This window comes from Pygoscelis adeliae, unplaced genomic scaffold, assembly GCF_000699105.1.
Source record: "Pygoscelis adeliae isolate BGI_AS28 unplaced genomic scaffold, ASM69910v1 Scaffold302, whole genome shotgun sequence".
Taxonomy (NCBI): Eukaryota; Metazoa; Chordata; class Aves; order Sphenisciformes; family Spheniscidae; genus Pygoscelis; species Pygoscelis adeliae.
Window position 1 is genome coordinate 447,990 of NW_008824372.1, and position 22,525 is coordinate 470,514.

The window sequence follows — 22,525 nt, forward strand, 5'->3', positions numbered from 1 at the left end:
AGGAAGATTCATTCCCATTATCTTTGCAAGCTTTGAGTCATAATCTGATCTTATTTTGTATCTCGGGTAAAATTTTCTTCCTGTTTGGAACAAAGTGAAAATGAATAAAGTGTAGAGGAGTTTTGCCCAGAGAAAACAGCTAGTTAGAAACTTCAACTAATTTTAATTCAAGGCAATGAAAACAATTATATGCAGTTCACAGGATGCTGAAGCTGTTTGTTATGCAATTTGAGATGTAAATGGTGAACAAAGAGTAGTTGTACTAACTGATGATTAAATCCTGACATGATAAATTTCTACATGAATAAAATCTGAGACCTAAACAGATTCGAGATTGTTAGTCATCCATCAGTTCACACCAAAGAGTTTTGCAGCCAAGTGAAAAGTCTTCAGGCATCTTATTTTTGTAAAGTTAAGTTATTGGCAGGATTTTGCAGTTTGTGTAGACTGACGCTGCGCTGCCAGATAAGATGAGTTCAAGAGGCTTTATCAAAGTAGGGTTGTTTTTTTTTTTCTATTGTCAGGAAATCATATCAATAAAACTTAATAGGAAGTTGAAAGTAAAAATGCAGCAAACTGTGAACTTAATATTATCTTGGTGGGAGCTCATTAATATCTCAACAGGTATACTCATGCATTATCTTAATTGCACATGGTCCTGAGGGAAATTGCCTTTTCTGAAGTTCTCTGACTACTGTCATTTGGTGAGTTGGGTTCAGGTGCACCATTTTATTAATCTTTTAATAAGTTACTGAGGAGACGTAGCCTAACTCAATCACATTTGAAGCAGCATAGTAGCAGTAATTATTTTTATGGTTCCACTGATTTATGAGGTTCTTGGCCATGCAAGTGAATTTGCAGGCAGAGTTAGGCAGAGGTGATGAGGGTGTGGGCAGTAAGCCCAATGCTTCTGGCAGTTACCGCAGCGTCGGAGAGAGCCGGTTTGTTTCCTGGCACTGGGTCTCTTGCGTGTTTCCAGTTGAGACACTTGGCTATTAGCAAGGAGCTCGCCACTTTCTGTCATTTTGCTTGACAAGAAGGGTCTATTGAACAGTGAGAGGAGGAGGAGGAGGGCACGGGATGAGGCGATAATGCAAAATAAGCTTGAAATGAAGAACTGGAACAACAAGTTTGTATTTCAGTTGCTTTTTACTCTGAAATACGCAGTTCCAAACCTGATGTTGGAAGATGTTTGATGTTGCAAAGAGTGACTTAGGAGACCATCAGAGAGATGTGCTGATCCTTGGTGTGTTTTCTGCTGTGGCTTTTGGTGCAGCTGCTCACAAACAGGCCCTGCTTTTCAAGCAAGACAACCAAGTGTGATCCAGAGAGAGCTTTTCATTAACAGAAGAAAATGAAGTAAATGAAGAATAATGTTCAATGTTAAAAAATAAATTAACATTAATTAATCACTGACTAATGCAATGTTCCCAGCGTTAATCATTCACTCTTACTGTAATCAGAACATGAGCCAGGCAAACGACATGTAAAACTCCTGAGCGTGATGTTTGCCATAGTCCTGTAAACACGAAGACTGCCTTCAGGAAAATCTGCCTCCCACATCAGTGATCTGCTTACTCATCTGCTGACACCTCAGTGTCCTGCAGAAAGCTCCAGCTACCACCGTGTCTTGTTATGGTGGTGAAGGCCCAGGCAGGATGCCTCTTCTGCAAACGCTGGCTGCTATGCAGTACATGGAGGACCACAGGCTTTTCTTACTCACAGTCTTGCTGTGTAAGGGCCAGGGGGATTTTTATCCCCTGTGCTTTATGGATCACAACTCTTCTGCCAGGATGTTAGAGCCATTTGGAAAGCAGACTGTAATTCCCTAGAGCTTTTTTATGTTTCAAATGTTTCAGAACAGAAAATAGAAAAATGTGATGGAAGAGAAAGCTTGCTTCTTTAAACTAAAGTTTTGAATGTGAGATATCGATGACAAATAGCAGATTTTACCAAATGAAAGAAAAATAGATCAGTTAAGAGACAGAAGATATTTATCTGGTTAATTAAAAAAAAAAACCAAACAACCTTATTTAAAAAACTCTGTGCTGTGATCCTGACATGCAGTCATTGTAATGCTTGCTGGGTTTGTTGACAGCCCAGTTGTTCCCATGGCAGCGGGACGTGATGTCTCAAACTGGACCCCTGCAGGACCAAAAGGAGAATGAGTATGCCTTAAGAGAAGAAGAGTGATGTGTTTCAAAACTTGTAAGAATGGGGAAACCTATAGGGAAGGAGGAGTGCAAACCTTTTTATTGAGGTGCTATCTATTTAGTGCGTAAGTTGGGTGAAGTGGGCAAACTCCCAATTTTTCGTGCGGTTAGAGCATGGCACAGGCTAGCCAGTACTGTCAGACGGCTTTTGTTTGCAAGCCTGAACCATATCAGCAGCTTTCAAAACCAAAACAGAAAGAAGACTGGCAATGATTGGTACATCTGAGAGGACATTTAGGGGACACGCTAGGTAGCAGTAGGACTACATTTAAGATTATCTTTACAGCTCAGGCATCCCTGGCATCATACTGCAGCTTGTTCTGCGTTTCACTCCTTCATCTTGTGTCTGTGCATGAACGGGAAACTTCCCATTACAGGGCTGATCCTTCAGCACCTTTCTGCAGTGTTAAATGCAGGTTTTACAAACTGGTCAGAGAAGAGTTGGTTATTAAACATCCAGCTATTTAACTGTGGTTTTACGTGGATAGCTTTACTAAGGCTTCACCTTAGTAAAACTGAAATCCAGCCTGTGTGCATCCAGCCACCGCACTCCTGGCCCCTGGGGCAGGAGGAGGCTTGCTTGCGTGATGTGAGCCAGGAGGCTGGGGAGGCTCCAGCCTCCTGCCCTGAGGAAGAGGCCGGTGCCAGTCTCGAGAAACACCAGCGTGTTTGAGAGAGAGGTGGACCAAGGGGATGAATTTAATGATCAGAGAGAGTAATCAAATTGTAGCCCCCCTTCTTGTTCTCCCTTGCCCTCCCCCCTCCTCACCCCCCTTGCATGGTGAGACCATCTTCATAATCTTTGGGAACAGAGAGCTGTGAAGTTTGGCCAGCTTGCAGTTGGGTCTTGGTGAATTGGGTCAATCCATTTTTATTTTCAAGCGCACTTCAACGTTCACAGGAGCTGAAGGTGCATTTCTGTGAGCTTACCTGGTGAGCAGCCATCAGCACGTAGCAGCACTGTATGTTGTCTTTTGGATGTTGGTCTGATTAGCATAAGCCCCGTGAAGAGATCTCAGCGAGGAGAGGGTGCCTGGCCATTGAGATTTGGCTGGAGTTAGCGTGATGTTGTGTTTTTCAGACTAAAGTCACTCTCACTAAAAACAAAGCAGTAACGCAGAGGAACATATGGTGTGAAGCACGGGAGAAAGGTTTCCAGCTGACTCCATGAGAGGTTTGTCCACATCCAATTGGATATGAATGTTAAAAAAGGAAGAGAAGAAGAAATGCTGAATCTCTAGATTTCAGCTGATGCAAACAGATGTTCAGTTCAGACATTTGGGATGCCGCCTGCATGCGTGGGAAGACATGCGGGAAGGGAAAACGTCTTTCCTAGGTGTAACATGCTCTGACATACTGGACAAAGTTGAACTCTAATGGCTGCAGTCTATGTTGTATCCATTTAAGTACTTTTCTCCCCATATTCAGAAAAAATCTTATGAAAATTCTACTCAGACCTATAACTTTATGTTGTTTTTAGATATCCTGCAAGAAACATTGGTAAAAAAACCCCTATATATGTTTTTTATACTGCAAGTGATTGAAACAGCCAGAAGTGGTTAATATTTTATGGACAGAGGAAAAAGACTAAAAAAACAAGAAGTCTTCTTAGTGATATAAGCAATAGAGCAAAATCTGTAGATGCTTTGCTTTTTGTAAAAGTGTAGAATATGCTCCTTTTGATTTTTAGTTGAAAAAGCAGTTGTTGGCAAATTAGAATACAAACACTTGCCACAGACAAAAATTCATATTTCATCCTTTTCTTTATTTATAATGAAAAAAACAGCACTTGGCTATCTCAGTACGGCTCTGTGTGTGGGACTGTATGTTGTGTACTGGATGCTTGTCTAATTAATAATGGGTATACAGCACCCATAAAGTCAGCCTGGTTAACTGTTCCACTTAATATAATACCATCCAATGAATAGATGAATTAAGCTGATAAGCAGCTGAGCAAGCTCCGTTAACTGCTTTGTGCAAATGAGAAGAGAGCGATCCTAAAATGTCACCAATCATTTATTGCAACAGCAATTGCAGGCACAGACAAATTAGGAATTTCAATTATTTTTGATGGCCAGGGTGCCCAGCATTTTCTGTGCAACCGCGGTAGTTGGTGTTAGCTGAAAGTCATCCCTAAGGTAGATTAAAAATAAAGAACCCTCATAAATTGGTCTAATCGATCTATTTGTCTCTGAGAGTGGTCCCCAAGCCTTTCTGGCCCCTAGGTGAAATACTGAGCAAGTAAATCATGTACTAGTGGTCAACACCATGCTGTGTTCTTCCTGGCAGCCTCAAATTTAACTTTCTTAATTTTCTGTGACTGGAGCACTGGAGGGTCTTGCTGGCAACGTGCTGTCCACAAGCCACAGATCTAAAATAAATCTGGCAAGGCTTTGTAGACAACTGCTGTCTTGCATTAAAAACCTCAAGCATCCCAGCTTTCAGCTTGATTAGCCACCTCTCTGGTTGTAAAACCAGCAGACATGCAAAGGGGTGACGTGACGCATCCGAAGGAAAGACCGTGCCAAGTGACGGGGGATTCAGTTCTCCAACATCCAGAGTGACAGCCCGAGCAGCCACTGAAAGTTTAAGTGTTTGTTTAGGTTTAATAATTCATAGCAAGTAAGAGTGGTACTACACCTGGGCCCCGATTCAGCACGCTCCCTGCGCAGGGGTCCCGCCGGTGCAGGGCTTTGAGCAAGGACCACGAGCCATGTTCCACTCTAGGCTGATGCTGAATGAAGCTAAATGGATCTTAAATAAGTCATGTGTTATGATTCGTTATGGTTTATAATAAATCAGTAGATACTACCTTTACAAACAGGAACGTGTCTCAACAAATGTTGGGGTATTTAATAGTTATGGATGGTTTGGATAAATTCACTTATCTGCTGGGCCTTCAGCAGCAGTTTTGCTTTACAGATCTGCTTTTACTCTGCTGTAGTAGTTGATAATGTACATACAGATATACAGATATAGTGTGTATTCTGTGGAAATGCTGCGTTTGCTCTCAGCTGCTATTGACCTCTGTGGGAGACGAAGGCGCCGAGCCCTTTGCAGTATTGAGCCTGGGGAAATACAATGTTTATTCTTCGAGAAGGCAGGAGAGCTAATAAATACTTGTAGGAATGCTGTGCAGAGACAGAATATGAGAATGCAGAAGATGCTTGTACTGAGGCATGAAATACTGACCTTTCTGCAGTCTAGAACTCTCAAATCATTATATATGATCATGTTTGTGTATATTGCAAATCTTTTTTTTCCCTCCTTGGCATCTCAAGTGAGAATTATGGCAGGTTCCTTAATTTAAGGAACAGTCCCAGACTGTTACTCAAACAATTGCATAATGTGTTTTGGGATTAACATGCTGTCAGCTTGATAACTGCTTAGGGACCTTTGTTGTCAAGGAGAAAATAGCCCTGAACAATATTCTAGTCTCTCTGTTATAAAAAGTCATCGTCAGCCTCCTTCGCGCTCTGCCATGAGAAGGAAAAGCAAGAGCTGGTTTGTCATAGGCAGGCAGAGTTTTAGGACAGAGCTGAATCGTGACCAGGTTGTCTTTGTGGGACAGAGATGTCCATGCTCAGCAATCTTCATGACTGTTCTTCATCAGAAAGAATAAAAAATAAACATATTTTTGTTTAAATCTGGAGTTGCAGTTTAATGTTTAAGAGCTTCTTCATCCTCCAAAAACCGATGAAGGGTCCTTCTGGCTTTCAGCCAGCGATGACAGGTATAGATTTAAACTTGGTTGCATTCAGGATCCCAAATAACCTGATGCTAGTAAAACCAGAACACCAATAAAAAGGACATAGTGAGAAAAATTGTTTGTGTGTGCTGTATTTGATTAAGATTGCCTGAAAGGAAGCAATTATGAATGTGCACATATACAGTTGTTTTCAATTGATTAATGATTTTTTTGTGTAACTTGAAGTCAATGAAAAGATTGTTTCTTTGACTTGTATGTTGTAAAGGAACATGGTGGAGAAATACAGATGGATACAACAAAGACGAACCGAGGCTCAGCTGAAGATAACTGCTTTAGCTAACTGCTGCAAGAAGTGCAATGAGTATATGAATATGTATATTTATCAGAAATTATTTTTTTCTACAGATCCCACAAATCAGTTATGCCTCAACTGCACCAGAGTTGAGTGATGACAGGCGCTATGATTTCTTCTCACGTGTGGTTCCACCAGATTCCTTCCAAGCACAAGCAATGGTGGACATTGTGAAAGCTTTGGGATGGAATTATGTGTCCACTTTGGCATCTGAAGGGAATTATGGAGAAAAAGGAGTCGAGTCCTTCATGCAAATTTCCAGAGAGGCAGGTAGGCAATGCCCATCCTCCCTCCAGCAAACGCTATAGAAGTAATGAATGTTATTTTGTACCAAATGTTACGTTATTTTTCTAGAACATATATTTGATTCTAAAGCTGCTCCGGTTCTTTGCAATGCCTCTGTAATGGCTCCTAGATACTCTCGTTCCTAAATTGCTTAAGGAGTTTCAGAGAGTTTGAAACCTTAGTGGTTTTTCAGTCATTTCTGGAGAAAATAGAAAACCCTGAGTTTTATCAAGCTCCTCCTATTCCACTGGACGGCATTATATTATGTTGACATGGGTAGAAGACAGATTTTAAAATGCTGAGCTTTTATCTCTCCACAGCCAGAAATTCTGTGAAGACTGCTTGTTACCAGACATTGACTTGTGTCATACTATTGCTGTTCACCTTTCAGATCGCTGCCTGATTTGTATTGCTTTTCTTTAGCATTTCTCTTGACCAATTCAGTTGAGAAAATTCATAATCTTTTACCTGAAGGCTCAAAGATTACTGGCCTGGGATATGGAGGCAACAAACTCAGCAGTATGGTGCGAGGCACATCACACCTTTGCTGTGATGCATCACGTTTTTCTTGTTACTGGTTTCATTTAGTGGTGTCCCAAGAAGGCCAAACTGTGTTGGACAATGTCATTGTCAGTGAGAGACGTTCCAAGAGGACAGGGAAATCCTGTGTCTTGCGCTGGGTCAGGCTTATGGTCTCGAGTTGAACCATGATAATTTTGTTGACAGAAGTCTCTAATTTTACAGTTTCCTTTCCTCTTCTGGTACAAAACATAGAGCAGAGCTGTCTTGAAGGTGTGACTGCTGCGTCAGTGTGCTCATACCCTTATCCTGGTAACTTACTCTTTAGGGTCAATAGTTCTAAATTTCCCCAGAGACACCAGAACATAGGAGGACTTTAGATGGCACTTCAGGGAATACAGGCATAAATCCATGCAAGCCGATTTGCAATCCAGAATCATAAAGGTTTCAAAACTGAAATATTTGAAGTTGCTTCCTGTACTGGTAAGGAAAAATAAGCAGAAGACGTAATTCCTTATTGGTGATATATGCAAGGCCCATCTCCAGAAGCGTACAATGATATATCCTGACTGGGAACCCATCGTCACTGCACAAGAATAAGCTCTATTGTATTCCCAAAATGAACTCACAGATCTCCCACCCTGTAACTGCCCTGGCATTGCGTTAAATAAAAACAGCATAACGCAATCCACAGTTCACTTAATTACATAAATCACCAGCCAGATTAGTAAGTGCATGAAAGGAAAGGACTAGGACGGGACAGGCGTTGCTCTGAAGCAGCCATCGGAGGTTTCCATCTCCTCGGTTGTTGCAAAGCTGGTTCCACAGCATACGCTCTGCTTTTGCAGATTGCCTGCGTTATCTGTAAGGTGGAACACCAGCTCGCTCCCAAGCTGCCACCGTGCAGCTGACGGATCGCTCTTGGCAGCGTCATCCGAGGACTGAGTGGAGAAGACAGCGGCGCTTAGAAAAAAGGGGCTTTAGAGGGGGAATCCAGAATTGTTTCATTATGTTGATATCACAGAAGGAACCTATATTTACATAATTTGTCTGTTCATTCAAATGCATATTTATGTGGTATTAAAGAAAATGGGTTTGGATTTAATACTGCAGGAAGTGACAAATGCCAGTGTTCATACTTCATTTACAAATATCCACTGTTGCAAAATCATACCAGAAATATGTTCTCTATGTCAAGGACAAACTCTAGCTGAATAATACTGCATTATTTTACAGACCTTCTGTAGAATTAAATTAATGATAGAAGCTGTTCATATGGACAACATGTAATTCAACATCCTTCATAAAAAAATAAAGCATAAAAACAAAAGAATACTCTGCTTAAAACAGCTTTGCATGCAGGGTGATATAGGTCACACCTACAAGATTAAGATAGTGCATAAACTTTCCCTCATACACACAGCCTGCCTTATCTGGAAACTGGAATAATCCAATCCCTGGTGCTGCCTCTGATTCAGTAGAGCCGCTTTTTCTTCTTAAGGCTGTCCTGAACTTTTTTGTGTTACACAGATAAGGCTTAGGTGAAGTTCTGAGGGCATTTAATACCTGTCAACAAGTTCCCTGGGTTTTTAAAACCCTGGGCAGTGTAAGAAGATCCTGTTGTCTAGTTATTTAATGGAGCAGTGCTGCCTGGAGATACAGGTCCCTGACCTTGATCCCCCGTGGGGAAATGGCACCTTGTCCCCCAACTTCGGGGATCTGTTGTCACCATCTCCCAGGTGCTGTTTTGGGGCGGGGGGGTCACGTTGCAATGGGATTTGCCTGTGCGCGGAGATGGTGTTGAGGGTGCAGCAGTTTTGGGGTTGCTTTCCTGGTGCTTGATGTGGCTGTGCCTCCTTGGGGACATTTTATGCAAAAGAAATGATTAACCAGGCTGTCAGGTGATTGCTGTAATATCAGGGTTTGGAAAGAGCCTCCTGAAGAAGTGATAAGCAGCAGTGATTTTACTGACTCACGGCTGTGGTGTCGTTAGTAGCTCCTTGATCTATCTATTTAAAAACATTTCAGTGGTCAAGGGTCATGTCTGAATGCATGAAGTGAACAGTCCTCTCTAATGAGGAACAGAAGGGACAGGAGGTTTCACAAGATAGAGAAGTATTACCAAGATCAGTGTACTTCAAGTATTAAGTATATTTAAATGGGTCCAAATATACGTGGCCTGACTGAGGTGTGTAATTATGCAGTATCTTTGCAAAAGCAGTCAAGCGCGGCGATGTGTGCTGTGCCATTGTAACACTGCAGGGACGCGGAGGAAGGGATGGGAGAGCACACTCGTGACGATCCTGCTGCTGCCATGCGAGTAGATTAACGTGGTGCTTGGGGTGCCAATCAAAACTCACGCTAATTAGAAAACTCATGCCAGAAGCAACAGAAATGCAACAGCAGAGGGAGGAAGTTTTTTCCTTAGTCAAAAGATCCAATTCTTCTGGAAATCAAGGAGGCTGTGGATTACCTGTTCTTCCCAACTCGGAGGGCATACTCAGCATACCCTGCAGGGACGTGTGGAGGATGGAGGACAGGAGAGGGGTTAAGTGGTAAGGCACGGTTTATCTCATTTTCCACCTAGCTAAAACATGTGATGTTCATCAGGAGGAGTTGTGCTATGCTTAAGGCATTGTCCATTTAATTTCTGTGTTTAGGCTTTGTTCTTGCTCAGGGTTTGGATGCTGTGTGTATTGCCACAGTTGCCTGCTCCGAGCAGGTATCGCAACCCAGCAAGGCTGCAGCGAGACTTGCAGAAACACCACGTCTGTGTGCAGGCGGACTTGCTAATCCTCTGCTCTCAAACCCAGCAGCCCAGCATGCAAGTAAATAAGTAAACCAAGTAGTGGCACAATCAGCTCCGTAACCTGGTGCAAATGAGGGAATGCAATAGGTGCCTATATAGCTCCAGGTGTTTTTAGTCCTGGCTTCTTCACGCTGCCTAGGCTGTGACAAGACGATGCAGCGTTTGCTGTTTGAGAGCTTTCCTGGCTGTAGGGATTTCGGAGCTGGTGTGAATCCTGCCCCCCGTGACCCCCTTTTAACGAGCAGAAGAACAGCGTTGGGAGAGGTGTCAGAGCAGGGGTCCTTGTGTGGGTTCTCCCCTACATGGTCCCTCAGGACCATGCACATCTGCCAGGAGCAGGAACAGCCCCGGACCAGAGGTAATCGGTCAAAGTTTGAGACACACCGGCAATAAGCAGTCATTATTAGCTCTCAGACAATTGCCTTGTATCTCATAATCAGTGTATTTTGGCAGAAAAGAAGATTTAATCCATAGGTACCAGCACATTTATTATCTTTGGCCTCGAATTTATAGCAGCTAATTATCCTAAATTCAGTGTTTTATCCAAACCTGTTTCTGATTCAACCAAGATCTTAGGAATTGTGAGGATGAGTAGAAAGTGCTATCCTTGCTTAGTTTTCAAATATGCTTTAGTATATAAAGACTTTGCTTGATCCTTTGAGTTAATAATTCTTCACAAAGTGACTTTTATTATGAGTACTTCAAGCAAGTTTGAATATGTCATTGTGGCAGGAGATGAAGATTTGAAACATGCTCTGCAGTCGGTGGGATTAATAAATTAGGGGAATGGTCTAATTATGGGAAATCTAAAGGACAATTTCAGATTATTAATTAAACTACTGAATACTTGAATTTCAAATATTAATTCATCTTTGATTTTTTTTTAAAGATTAATCTGTACCAGAAGGTTAATTGCTATCTGTAAGAAATATATATATTGAAGTTGTTCGCAAAAGACCTTGAATGCCTCTTAACAGGTAAATGAAAGATCTAGTATGCATTTATTCATCTTTTTCTCTCCAAAAATCACCCATTTTCACAGACGAGTACACTGGCTGCTTTGCTTTTGGAGACTTTGGTGCTCACTCCACAGGCTGCAGCCCAAATGGTGTCAGGAAGGGGATGCCCGGCTCTGCAAACCCGTACGTCTGCTACCTTTACCTCTTTCTTCTGCCTTTCCACAGCGCCCTTGTCCAGCGCCATCTCAGAAATAAGTATGTCCGCTCAGCAAGGCTGATTTTGAGCACAGTTCTGCTTGTTTGCACAAACTAGACCTGTTGTATTGTACAGAGCAGCGTGTCAGTAACAGGGCATCTTAACCTACAAAATAAGAATTAATTAGTTTAGATGATGATGTTCTCAACCGTTTGGAAGGACTGGAGAAGAAAAATTCTGGAAAATCATGTGTGCTAAAGACATAAAAAAAAAAGGATAAAGCTCTTGTACCAGTGTGCTGATATGATTATATATACTGAAGTTTCTTCTGAAGACTTTTAGTTGCGGTGTCATATTTGTTAAAAGACTATCATCACCTTGACAGAACAAAAAAGCAGAATAAACTTTAATCCACTTTAACATAGGAAGGATAACACTTGCAACAGTCTCTTTATCTTTTTTTCTCTTTTTTGCTGAAGACTTTTTGAAATATTAATTTCTTTAATTCTTCTGTCTCCATGATCCTCGAATGTGGCGCCGACGTCTGTAACGTAAGGTTGAGAACAGCTGCATGCAGCAGGGATGGCCTAGATGCACAAGCTGCAGGAGCTGAATTTCCTTAGAAACAGAAGAAACATCAAAAAACATTCATTGTCAGGGCAAAGAAGAGATGCCTGAAATGATGAATCCTTCTCCTTACCCTCATAAGTAGAGTTTTTTTCCGGCAGTGATACTGAACAGTATTTCTTTTCTATCCCCCCATTTACACTTGACTTTCCCTTTTATCTTGTTTTTCTCAGCCTTATATTTGCTAGTAAAAACCGTATGTATACACACACGTACATACCTATATGAGGCACATTGCCTTTACATCTAACAAGTGTCACTCCACCTAAATCAGATGAACCACTTTTTTTGCATGCCGTTATAATCTGTGCATTAACTAGTATAATCTCCTAATGCATTGGTTTCTTTACAAATTACCCACATACAATTAAATACCTCCTACAGAAAATACTTTCTATGGGTCTGTTATTGGTAGCAAAGACTGTTTCAAACCTCTTTAGCCACGTAAATGTGAAAATATGACAGCTTTTCCTAAAGCCTTGGTATTTGTTTTCTACCCTGACTTGTGTTTCTATAAAGATCTGAATCTTTTGATTCGGGTTTTTGGTGATCTGAATCATCTCATGACACTTTCTGTGAAATCCTCAATGTGGTATATCATCATATGGTGCTCTAATTTAGTACTTATCATCTATGGAAGCTGACACTGTTAAAAGCCAAGAGCTGCTGTATCATCCCTCAGTGATTCACACAGCATTTTTGTAGGCTCCTGTAGGTCTGTTCAACTGCCTGCTATGATCCTGAATCTGCATTTTTGTAACAGAACTTATTTTTTGTGCTGTCTGTTGGGAATTCTGTTAGCACAAATTACTGCTGGATAACATGAGAGAGTTAAATCATTGCTACAAGGGAGTTGTACAACTGAGAGGAGACTATTCTGTCTGTATATCTCAGAGTACTGATTCCTATTGCTAAGTAGAAAATCCTGGGGTTTTTTTTTTTTTGGTCTTACATTCTGATGTTAATGAAACCTCTCTTTTTTTTCGTGATCCATTAAAGCCCTACTGAACGGGTTTAGAATATTCATTACAAGGAGCAGTCACTTTACAACATAACCCAAGGTTAAAAGTAGCCCAAAAATGAGAAAGGAAGGTGAAAAAAGTTAGTGACGTCACTGTGATGTGCTGTGGTGGGCAAAGATTGCATTGGCTGTGTTAATAATTAACAAATACTTACGATTTATTAGTGAAGCTTTGCACAGCATACTGTCAATGGGTGATACCACACATCATCCAACGATGCCCAAAATTTACGATCTATGATTTCTGTTCTTTGTGGCAGCCAACAGAACCCAACTTTTAACAGAGTCACTGTTTGAATATTAATTTGAATGAGTCATTGTTTTGGAAGAAGGTGGGCTAAGATGTGGTACTGTCCACCGTGATGCCTATTTATTTGTTTAGCTGAAGGAATAGCGTTTTGCAAACTGTGTTCAGATCAGTTCTGATCTCCCTCTGCCATAACCCAAGGGGCAGAAACCCTCTATAGCATTTCAGTTAGAGCAATCAGCTGAGCTTACGTGTCGACACATTGGTCTATAAATATGTTTTTGAAGTGCCGTCCAAAAACCATCCTAAGAAAACCAGACATTGTCGAAGTGGTGTTTAGCATGTATCTCAGGTGCTGCCACTTCAGGGAACAGCAGCTCTCGGGAGGGTCACAGACCCCCGTGCTTTTACGGAGTTCGAAGTTATAGAGCACGGTCCGAGGTTTATGGAGTTTTCCCAGTGAATTACTGGTCCTGCAGACCACGCTCCCTTTGGTGCTTTTCTGCCTGGTGGGCGGCTTGGTGTCCGCAGGAAGGGGTGGAGGTCTTTGGGGGGATGGAGAGGCAGCAGTGCAGGGCTGCTCCTTTGTCTTTGACTGTGTTAAACGATTACACTTTCTGATGGGAACGGCCTTTATTCATTTACTTGAGAGCCTGTTGTCTGGATCATATATAGCAAAAATAAATATATAAACTACTAATGAAATAAAGTCATTTATATCTGAGCACTTCAAGTGGTTTCCATTTTTCTTTCTATTTTTCTCAAATATTTATGCAGCTGTCCCTTTTGCTATTCAGTGATGTTAAATAACAATGTTCTGAAATCTATTACTTTCCCTCCTATGTTTTGTCAAATAACAAATGTTTTGTCATTTCAGAAAAAAGTCAAGAAAAATTGCTTTCTAAAGTTGTACCAACTTGTGTTGTGTGCTGCAGTTTGTCAGGTTTAATAGGTTTAATAGGATTTTCTTTTAATTCTAACCGATCTAGGAGAAGATGCACTGGACTTGATCCTCAAGGGTGTTTTGGATTGCGTTTAGAGTTTAATAGTATACTTCTGACAGTGGAAAAGAAAAAGCAAAGTGTATCTCTGCAAAGTAAATCTGTTATTCTGTGCGCATGGTCTATGCTGCTGTGGCTTTCTTTAATAGCTTGTGAGAAGTGATGTGGTTTAGAGGAGTGAATGGGTGATGTCCTCAAGGTGATGATTGGACTTCTGACTTCCCTGTGGTATTGGGTAAAACTCATTAGGTGGCCGGCTTAGATGTTGAGAAACCCTCTAGGCACCTGCCTGTATTTTTAGGTTATCAAAACGTTGTGAATGCAACCTTCATCTCTTTAGCGAGGCATCTTCCTACCTAAGACATAACAGATGTCCTGAGTTAGTTGGCTCTGTTCCCTCTGCAGTAACGAAGAGTGTGAGGTCTGAGTTGCCCTTTTGAAACATCTATTTCTCTCTCTTGACTACACAGGGGGTGCGGGCACCAAATATAAACATGTCATTAAAGAATCTGAATTTAAAAACAAATACATCCAATCATTGGTATGTATGTGATATATTTATCTTCCTATCTTTTGTCATCATTTGAAGATAAATACCCGGTGTGGATTTATAGAGTTCTTATGATCTTATTCAGGAAAGCAGTGAGGCTGATGGGCGTTAGGAACACGTGGTTTGGGTACGTACCTGGTAGCACTGCAGCATCAGAAGCCCGTCTGCCCGAATAGTGTTATAATTCTGTGATGGAACTAGCAGGGGTCTGAGTAATTCCTCCTTCTCAAACAGACTAATGAAAAATCAGTAACATAGAGTTTGGGGAGAAGGAAAGCGGTAAAGATATGACATTATGATTACCTTTGCATCTGCTTATGTGAAATCTGAGACCAGTTCCATGCTGATACATGCAGAAACTTGCACTCCGTCCTCCTGAAGGATCTCACACAGCTGGTTTCTTGGCGAAGTATTACTGGATAGCTGTAACAGGCTGCTGTCACAGTTACAGCGTAAGTCACTTTAATGATAAATATCTGCCTTTTTATGGCATTTATTGAACATTCGGAGATTGCATTTCAAGGACAGAATAAAACTGAAATAGGCAATTCTTGTTACTAAACAAATAACTGCCAGCATCTTTACAAATGTTACCCCAAATTTAATAAAACATTGCTTTTGGGTTATGTGAATAAGTATCATGTGGATCAGCTGAAAACAACTGATTGGTTAAGTCCTCATGATTTCAAAGCAGAGACGTGTATTGTTGAGCCTTTATTTTTACCAGGAAAGTTGGACACCCCCGGGGAATGCTCCTGCATTTTGCAATGTGCATGCCCCATGATGCAGAAGCGAAGAAGTTGGTTTGATACAGATTCAGTAAGTTAGTCATCCCAATCCAGTTTTTCTCATTTGTTCTTTGAAAGGTTTTTCTGCATCTCAAGGGTAATAATTTCCTCTTGGTAAAGATAGCAGTATGGACCAGAATCAAAGCAAGAGCATTCGTGTTTGTTCTGCGTCCATCTTCTGCTGGGAAGAATAGACATTTGCTAAAAAATGGTGGTGGGAATGTTAGGGGAAGGGACAAAAAGTATGTTAATGTGCATTAGGAAGCTTGAGGAGAAGGTCCTAGTGAAGTGCAAAAGCTGACATTGTGTTGGGGAGGAGTTGGGGGAAAGGAGGGAGTTCAGATTTACTGAACAATAAAAGGAAGGAACAAGTCTGTGGAAACAGCGAGACAGGTATGAGGATTAGGAGAAGGAGAGATGAAAGGCCATAAAATGAAGGCTGATAGAAGTGGCTGGGGTTGGAAACATTGAGTCACAGCAGGGGGAAAAAAAACCTGTATGGGTAAGGAAGACTTGCCATAGAGAATGGACTAGAAAATCACATTTGTTTCACCAAAAAAATTAATGATTTCAGAAACAGAATTGACTTTGATTGTGAAAACTTAAAAATTCTGGAAGATAAGATAGAGATTCTTTCCCAAGTCTGTTTTTTCTGCCAGGGGGCAGTGAAACCAGACTTCCTAGATGATTGCATCTGAGTGCCTTCGCTCCTCGCTACGCTTTTTTCCTGCCTCCCAGCCTACCCGGGGGGAGAAGTGGAGCCTGTGAATCCTGGCTCCCATTTCACCTCCGCCTACAGTGCCTATTCCAGTGTGTGGTGCGAAGCGTCTTGTCAGTTTTCCTGAAGGAATAAAATGAATTTCATGAAAACCTTCTGCAGAGGAAGCCCCTGCTGTCATTTTGACTTTCCCAACGGAAAACAGAAATATTGTGATTACACTGAGATTTTCCCATGGGATACGTCTGTTTTGCAAAGTAGGATGAATTTGCTGGAACGTCATTTGGGACCAGCTCTAAATGCATTTCTGAATCTGAAAGGTAATATATAATCGAACGCAGTAAGTTATTCCAGTTTCTGTCACTGAAATCCTGCATCCCAGGAGGAAATACAAAATATTGCCTCATCTTGTACCTTCCATACTTCACAGTCCCTTTTCACTTTGTGCTAATGCAAAGAACAGCTTTCATAGCCATGGGGGAGTAGCAGCACATAAATAATTCTAAGATGCCTCTTCCGTCACGCGCCCTCCCCTGCCTTCTTCGTTCCTTATCCTTCCTCAGACAACAGAGGATGACAAACGTCCTGAACCCTTCACACTCTTGGAAGATGACTTTCATGCATTGCTAGTGATCTTCAGGCATGCCAAAAATATTCCCCGGCCTGTCTCCAAAGCTATCTAAGCCTTCCTCAGACCAGCTTCCTTGTGTAGGAAAAAAGATTGGCGAGAAAGTCACTCTAAGCGGGTATATGTACCCCGCTTTGCAAAATCATAGCAGGTAGTAAATTATGATCAATGGAGTTTATACTCTTTTCTTACACGTTCTTAGGAAAGTTATTTATCAAGGCAGTGTTTGAAATACCCAGACTATTTGCTCTAGTATATTCAACAAGATATCTGAGCTGAAAATATGAACTGCAATATGGCATTTTAAGTGGTTTACACATATAGCCAGGACGTTGGGAAGATACACATACACAGTTTGTATTGCAGGCTGTTCTGTTTCCTTTCCCTTTGGTGTTTCAATATTCATATATTTTCAATCTATAAGGAATCAGGAGGCCATCTATCTTGCTCTCATAATGGAGACTATTGGCATTATTTTAACACTTTACCAATGTTCATTATTTAAACAAAACCCTCATGCTGACAATACCCCTCCCTCTTTCCAGGCAGGTGCCTCGGCTGGTCCTGTATCATGCGATGCTGCAGGTGTTTACAGCAGCACACGTAACCTGACATGCTAGCAGCAAATCACCCTGTGCGAATCACGGGGCTTTCAGTATTCCCTGTTCACATCATTTTTGGCCTGTTAATAATGAAAAGTTGGTAAAAAAGCAAATTATTCCATTATTTTATTATCAAAAAAAGGCTTAACATGTATTTCATTGTGTAAACACAGAGAAGAAACAGATTAAACTTTGGGTACTAGAAAGGCAACTCATACAGATGTTAATTTGAAATTTGAATTGGATTTTATGCTGACACTGGATGCTGCAATACACACTGAAGCTGTCTCCTTACTCATGATAAATGGCAACACTTCCCTGGGTTGCTGTTTGTTTGGGAGAGCCCCAGTATGACAAAGAGAGCAGGCATCTGTAGTCTAGATTTGTTTTTAAACTAAGATGTTCTGCTTAAGGTTAGACACAGATTGTCTTTGCAGCCTGTGAGACGCGTATCACTTGCAGGAAACGCGGCTGCGGCGTGGGTCCCTCGGGGGCTCCAGCTCCTCTCCCCAGCGAGCTTGCTGCCTTCCTTTAGGCAAAGGCAGCCTGATGTAGGATTTAAAAGACCCGATGAAGAACGGCTGGGAGCTTGTCGCGCTGCTCTTGCTCACCCGCCTAAGGCAGGGAGCAATTCGGATCGACCGTTCCCCCGTTCCTGTGCTTGAGCTCTGGTGTGTCTGTACCTCCTGGTGCTGCTTCACAAGAGCGAGTGCCATGTTCTTACGGTGACGGTGCTAGGTGAGCCGGTTCTCTGGGTACCAGCACATTCCTGCCCATGGCCCGGCTCTGGGATAAGGGAAAGTGGCTTCCTATGAAAAATAAAAAGTAGAAGTGTTTCAGGTAGCTGCTTTACAATGGAAGATTTTATCCAGATGCGAAAAGTCTGGAAGTGGCTATCTCAGGCTACAATCAAGAAAATACTCTCTTTAAGCATTGGTTGAAGATAAATTATAATTTAATTCCCTGAATGCATTTTGTTTCTCCCCTTAATTTCACTAATCCACATGTCTAATCAACCCTTTAATTAACTCTCAGTTTATCTTATATCTATATTTTGTTCCTTTTCCAGCCTCATAGTTTTTTTTTTTTTTCCTCAAATCACTTTGTTCCCTTTCTTCACAAGTATCCCCAGTGCTGTCCTTTGGAACCCCGCCTGTTCTGCTTGTCCAGGAGCCCCCCAAGACAGGACTGACGTTCAGGCTGAGCAGAGAGGAGGCAGCTGTGCTCCTGTCCGCCTGCTCTGCCAGCTTCTGCAGAGCTCTACTGTACCTGCTGCTGCATCAACCCTGAGGAGAAGCGGGTCTTCTCTTGCTGTCTCTGCCCATCTGGGGCGAGTCAAAAGTAGTTTCCTTCAGCTGGTGAAATTCTGGCTCTGCTGTAAAATGGTGTCTTCTCTACCTAAACCCCTGCCTCGTGGCATCGGTGGTATTACTGCATCAGTGAAAAGACCGTTTCAAAGCAAGCGGGACCAAGCCCAGTGCACTCTCCAGCTGTGACTATACTCAGTTATGATTATTTCTGACGACTCCACTTCCTCAAGATGAAGGCCCATGTTGAGCTGTGTAGATCAGAGCTTTCTAGGAGAGATGTCCTCTGGTTAAGTTCTACATTGGCAAGTCGGGAAGCTGACTGTGAGCTTGCAATACAGTAATCCCAAATATAGCAGCTTTTCTGCTTAAAAAATGAAAGATTTCACTTACATGGTCATGTTTTAAGAAGAGTGCAGGGTGCAGATGTGAAACAGCAGGAAGGTTTTTTTGACAGCTGTTCATTGAATTTTCATTGCTGTTTATATATTTCTTTTAAAGCCAATTCTATACTCAAGCAAAAGAAAGTCTAGACAGATTGTCTAAAAACTTTTCCTGGCTAGTTAAGATTATACTGCTGGTATATCACTGCTGGATAACATGTGGACTCTGGTTAAGAAATGGCCTTCATTTTTGCAGCATGTGTCTTTTGCCAAGCTTTCTTTTATTATTCCTTGGACTTTTTTAATATCTGCCTATTTCAATGTCAAAACCAAATGCCACTTGAAGTCTTACGTTGGGACATCTGAATCTATATAAAGGAACCTGAGTGCCTTGATTTTTTTTCCAAGGAACCGAGCATTTGTGGTTTCCATTCAAATTGATTGGAGATGCAATTGCTCTGTACGTACAGAAATCAATCCAGCCTTAAATAGGTGTGTCTCAACGTTGTGGCCTCAGCATTCATGTAAGGTGGGAGACTGACAACCCTGAAAAATGCAGCTCTGTCACCATCGTGCAATAATCTGGTGACGTGGCTTATCAGAGACAAAATCCCAGGAGTCGTCGTGCTCCCAAAGTAATACTGTTCGATTTGAGACATAACTCATCCCTGGTCTGGGCTGGCTGGCTTATCAAAGAGGAGCATTTATTTGGAGGTTGGGATGAGGCATGTTTTCTTTGGACACTTGTGTATTAAAATTGGTCTTACTTTGCCAGCTCAAACTGAGTGATAAGAACAGTTTCCCGTTTACCCCGAGCCAGGATGAATTTGAGCTTGGATATTGCCAGGTTTGAGTTTTTACCTCTTAGTAATTCCATGAGCCTAATTCATTTCTTGTGTTCTTCATTCTTAGGAAAGCACAGAATATTCACTACAGCCAGAACTCCTCTCAAACCTCCATTTGCTGTAATCAAATAACTTTTATTTATTAAACATCAGGAGGGAAGACAGAGAAGCAGCATCACTATATTGCAGCCAAAGTGTATAGTACACAAGCTGTTCCTTGAAATAAACATCTTTTGAAAAATCTCTACAGAAGCCCTCAGAAAGTATAGCCCCTCTCTAGGTTCTTCACACTTAGATGCCCTATAATGCCACCACTCTCTAAGATGCACTAAAAAAGCAATTAGCACTTTTGAGTGCTTTGCACAATTTTGTTAGTCTTCTGCCTCTTGAGGCTCTGGCAAATAATGCTGTTTCACTCGAGGTTTCTTTGATGCGGTTTTTTTTTCTCAGTCTTTTCCAAGAACAAATACAAGAGCTGGAGTTAGTACAGTCAGTCCAGCAATTTACAGTCCCACTTCTTGAGAACTTCAAGAGTCATTAAAAACACCGCCTCTTTTTAAAGCCGCACCATGTTCTTTCTCTGCTTCACTTCCTTTCTCTGCTTCACTCTTCTTCCCATCCTTGCATTTGTGTTACTGCCTCTGAGTGTCTGGATTAAGGACAGCAGGAACTCTGGTGTCCAAGAAAGTCATTCATGTGACTTGAGAACAAATACATCTTCTAGGCCATCTTACCCATTTCCTCAGATTTCACTGGGAAATGGAAAAAATCATTGCCATTCTAGGATTTAAAAAACAAACCCCAGTTGCTTGCAGCGGGAGAGACTGTGCAATTGCTGTAGCTTGGGGCTGTGCCAAACCCCTCTTTTATAGAAATTCTGCTTTGGAGAAGTGCAAATTATTTATTTATTTATTTATTTATTAATTCCAAGGGCTAATTATCCATTAAGGGGCCTTATTATTTGTGCAACGCCTTTGGTGGTGCCGAGCTGAAATGCCCAGAGCTGAGGGTCACATGAGCTGACAAGGAGCAAAATGAATGCTTTGGAGTGCACGTGCAGCACTCAGTCAGGTTATGAATCGCTTTATTAATATTTATGGCTTGCACAAATAACCTGTTGGCCACCGATTGCCTCCTGCCTGCCTGTCTGCATGGAGGCAGCAGCTGACGTGGCCCTGGCAGCCCCAGGCAGCCGCCTACACTTCCTACCAGAGCTTCAGACCTGGATTTTGCCACTGTCTTAATGCTGAGCAGGGCAGTGTTCGATGCTAAGGATGTCTGCTCCATGTCAGTGAGAGGGAGCAGAGCGTGGCCCTGAGTAAAGCAATGACTGAATCCAAAAGGAATCATCTTCCTGATTTTTGGTGGAATGTATTTTGTTATATTTTTATTAATCTTTGGCTTCTGAGCATTTCTGAGCTCGGCGAGCGCTCCTGCTCGGCAGCACGCCCTGCAGCGAGCGGAGAGCTGCATCCATGGTCGGCATATGCAACTCTTTTCCTTGGTTTCATGCCTGCATTGCATGTAAACAAAGTAAGATAACATCGTGTTTTGTAGTTGCTGTTTGATTTTACTGAGAAATTTCAACGACCTCCCTAGCATGAAAAATGAAACACGTTCTTTTTATAATTTTTCAAATTCAAGCAGGTTTCAAAGCAAGACCTATGCTGTTTTGTCAGCTTCAGAAAGCCTTTCTTAAAGCAGAATGCTATTGATTAAGCTCTAATGGCATCTTTTTCTTAAAAAGGAGCCAAGAATCATAAACATTAAAGATAGGAAAGATGTAATTTGGATGTCATTAGTACTGAAGCTGCTTTTCTCTTTAGTACATGAATGTGCACAGGTGTATTAGCAGCTGGGTTTGAATATAGGAATTTTCCTGCCCCATCCTATATCAAAAATGGATGAAAATGTCTGGTATTGAAAGCTTATTTGCAGATATGTCCTTTGTTCCTCTAAGCGGTTGTGGCATGAATTGATCTCCATCCAAGAGGAGCACTCTTTCTCTCTTTTTTAACCAGCCAATCTCTATATATAGCGTTGCTTGCAATGGCAAATCCATATAAGAAAATCCTTTCCTAGCTAAGGTCCTGATCCCGCTATTGACAGCGCACAGACAGAGGGCTGCATCCGCGGGCTGTCAGCTGCACGGTGGTGACTGAACCGGCCGAGGGCATGGGGGGCTGGCCGGGGACCCCCGACGTGGACGTGGGACTGCTCAGGCACCAAGGGGTGTAAATCATTGGTCTCCACTTCTGCTGCTCCAATAGGTCAGGGACTGGCTGAGTGATATTGGCCTTGGTCTTCAGAGTCTCTTTAAGGGATTTGCCTCCAATTTAGCTTTCAATTTTAAGTAGAAAGCATACAATTATGTAGATTTAAAGCTTCCCTTCCTCTCTGCTCCAGAAGTAAAGATGTCTGCTGAAATGAATTATGTTATCCTGTACTTCAAAAGCATCTCTGCAATGTAGTGTGCATTAGATATGGCTCGGTGTTCCTGCAGGAGACCCCTAAATGTGCTTGTTGTGTGGGACAGAGAGGACAGCTGTGATTCACAAGTGATGCATGTCTCAGCCTTGTTTGTAAAATGAGTGGTGTGGAATAGATGGGAAAAGGAAAAAAAAAATCACACTTTTGCCTAGGTGTGTTTATTACTGGAACACAGACGGTTACTGATTTCTTTTTCAAGGTTAACAGGTATGCTTCATCTGTTGGTTTGTTTACAGTGGTACAGAATTTCATTGTGTGATGAATTACAAGGAAGAG

At 41.8% G+C, this 22,525-nt stretch overlaps 1 protein-coding gene across 1 annotated transcript in view; it reads left to right on the plus strand.

Annotated features, from left to right (window-relative positions):
• GRM7 (glutamate receptor, metabotropic 7) overlaps positions 1–22,525 on the plus strand; it is a 289,326-nt gene that overhangs the window by 104,633 nt on the left and 162,168 nt on the right. Inside the window, 1 exon segment of the mRNA XM_009320090.1 lies at positions 6,328–6,544. Coding sequence (XP_009318365.1) covers positions 6,328–6,544 — 217 coding nt within the window.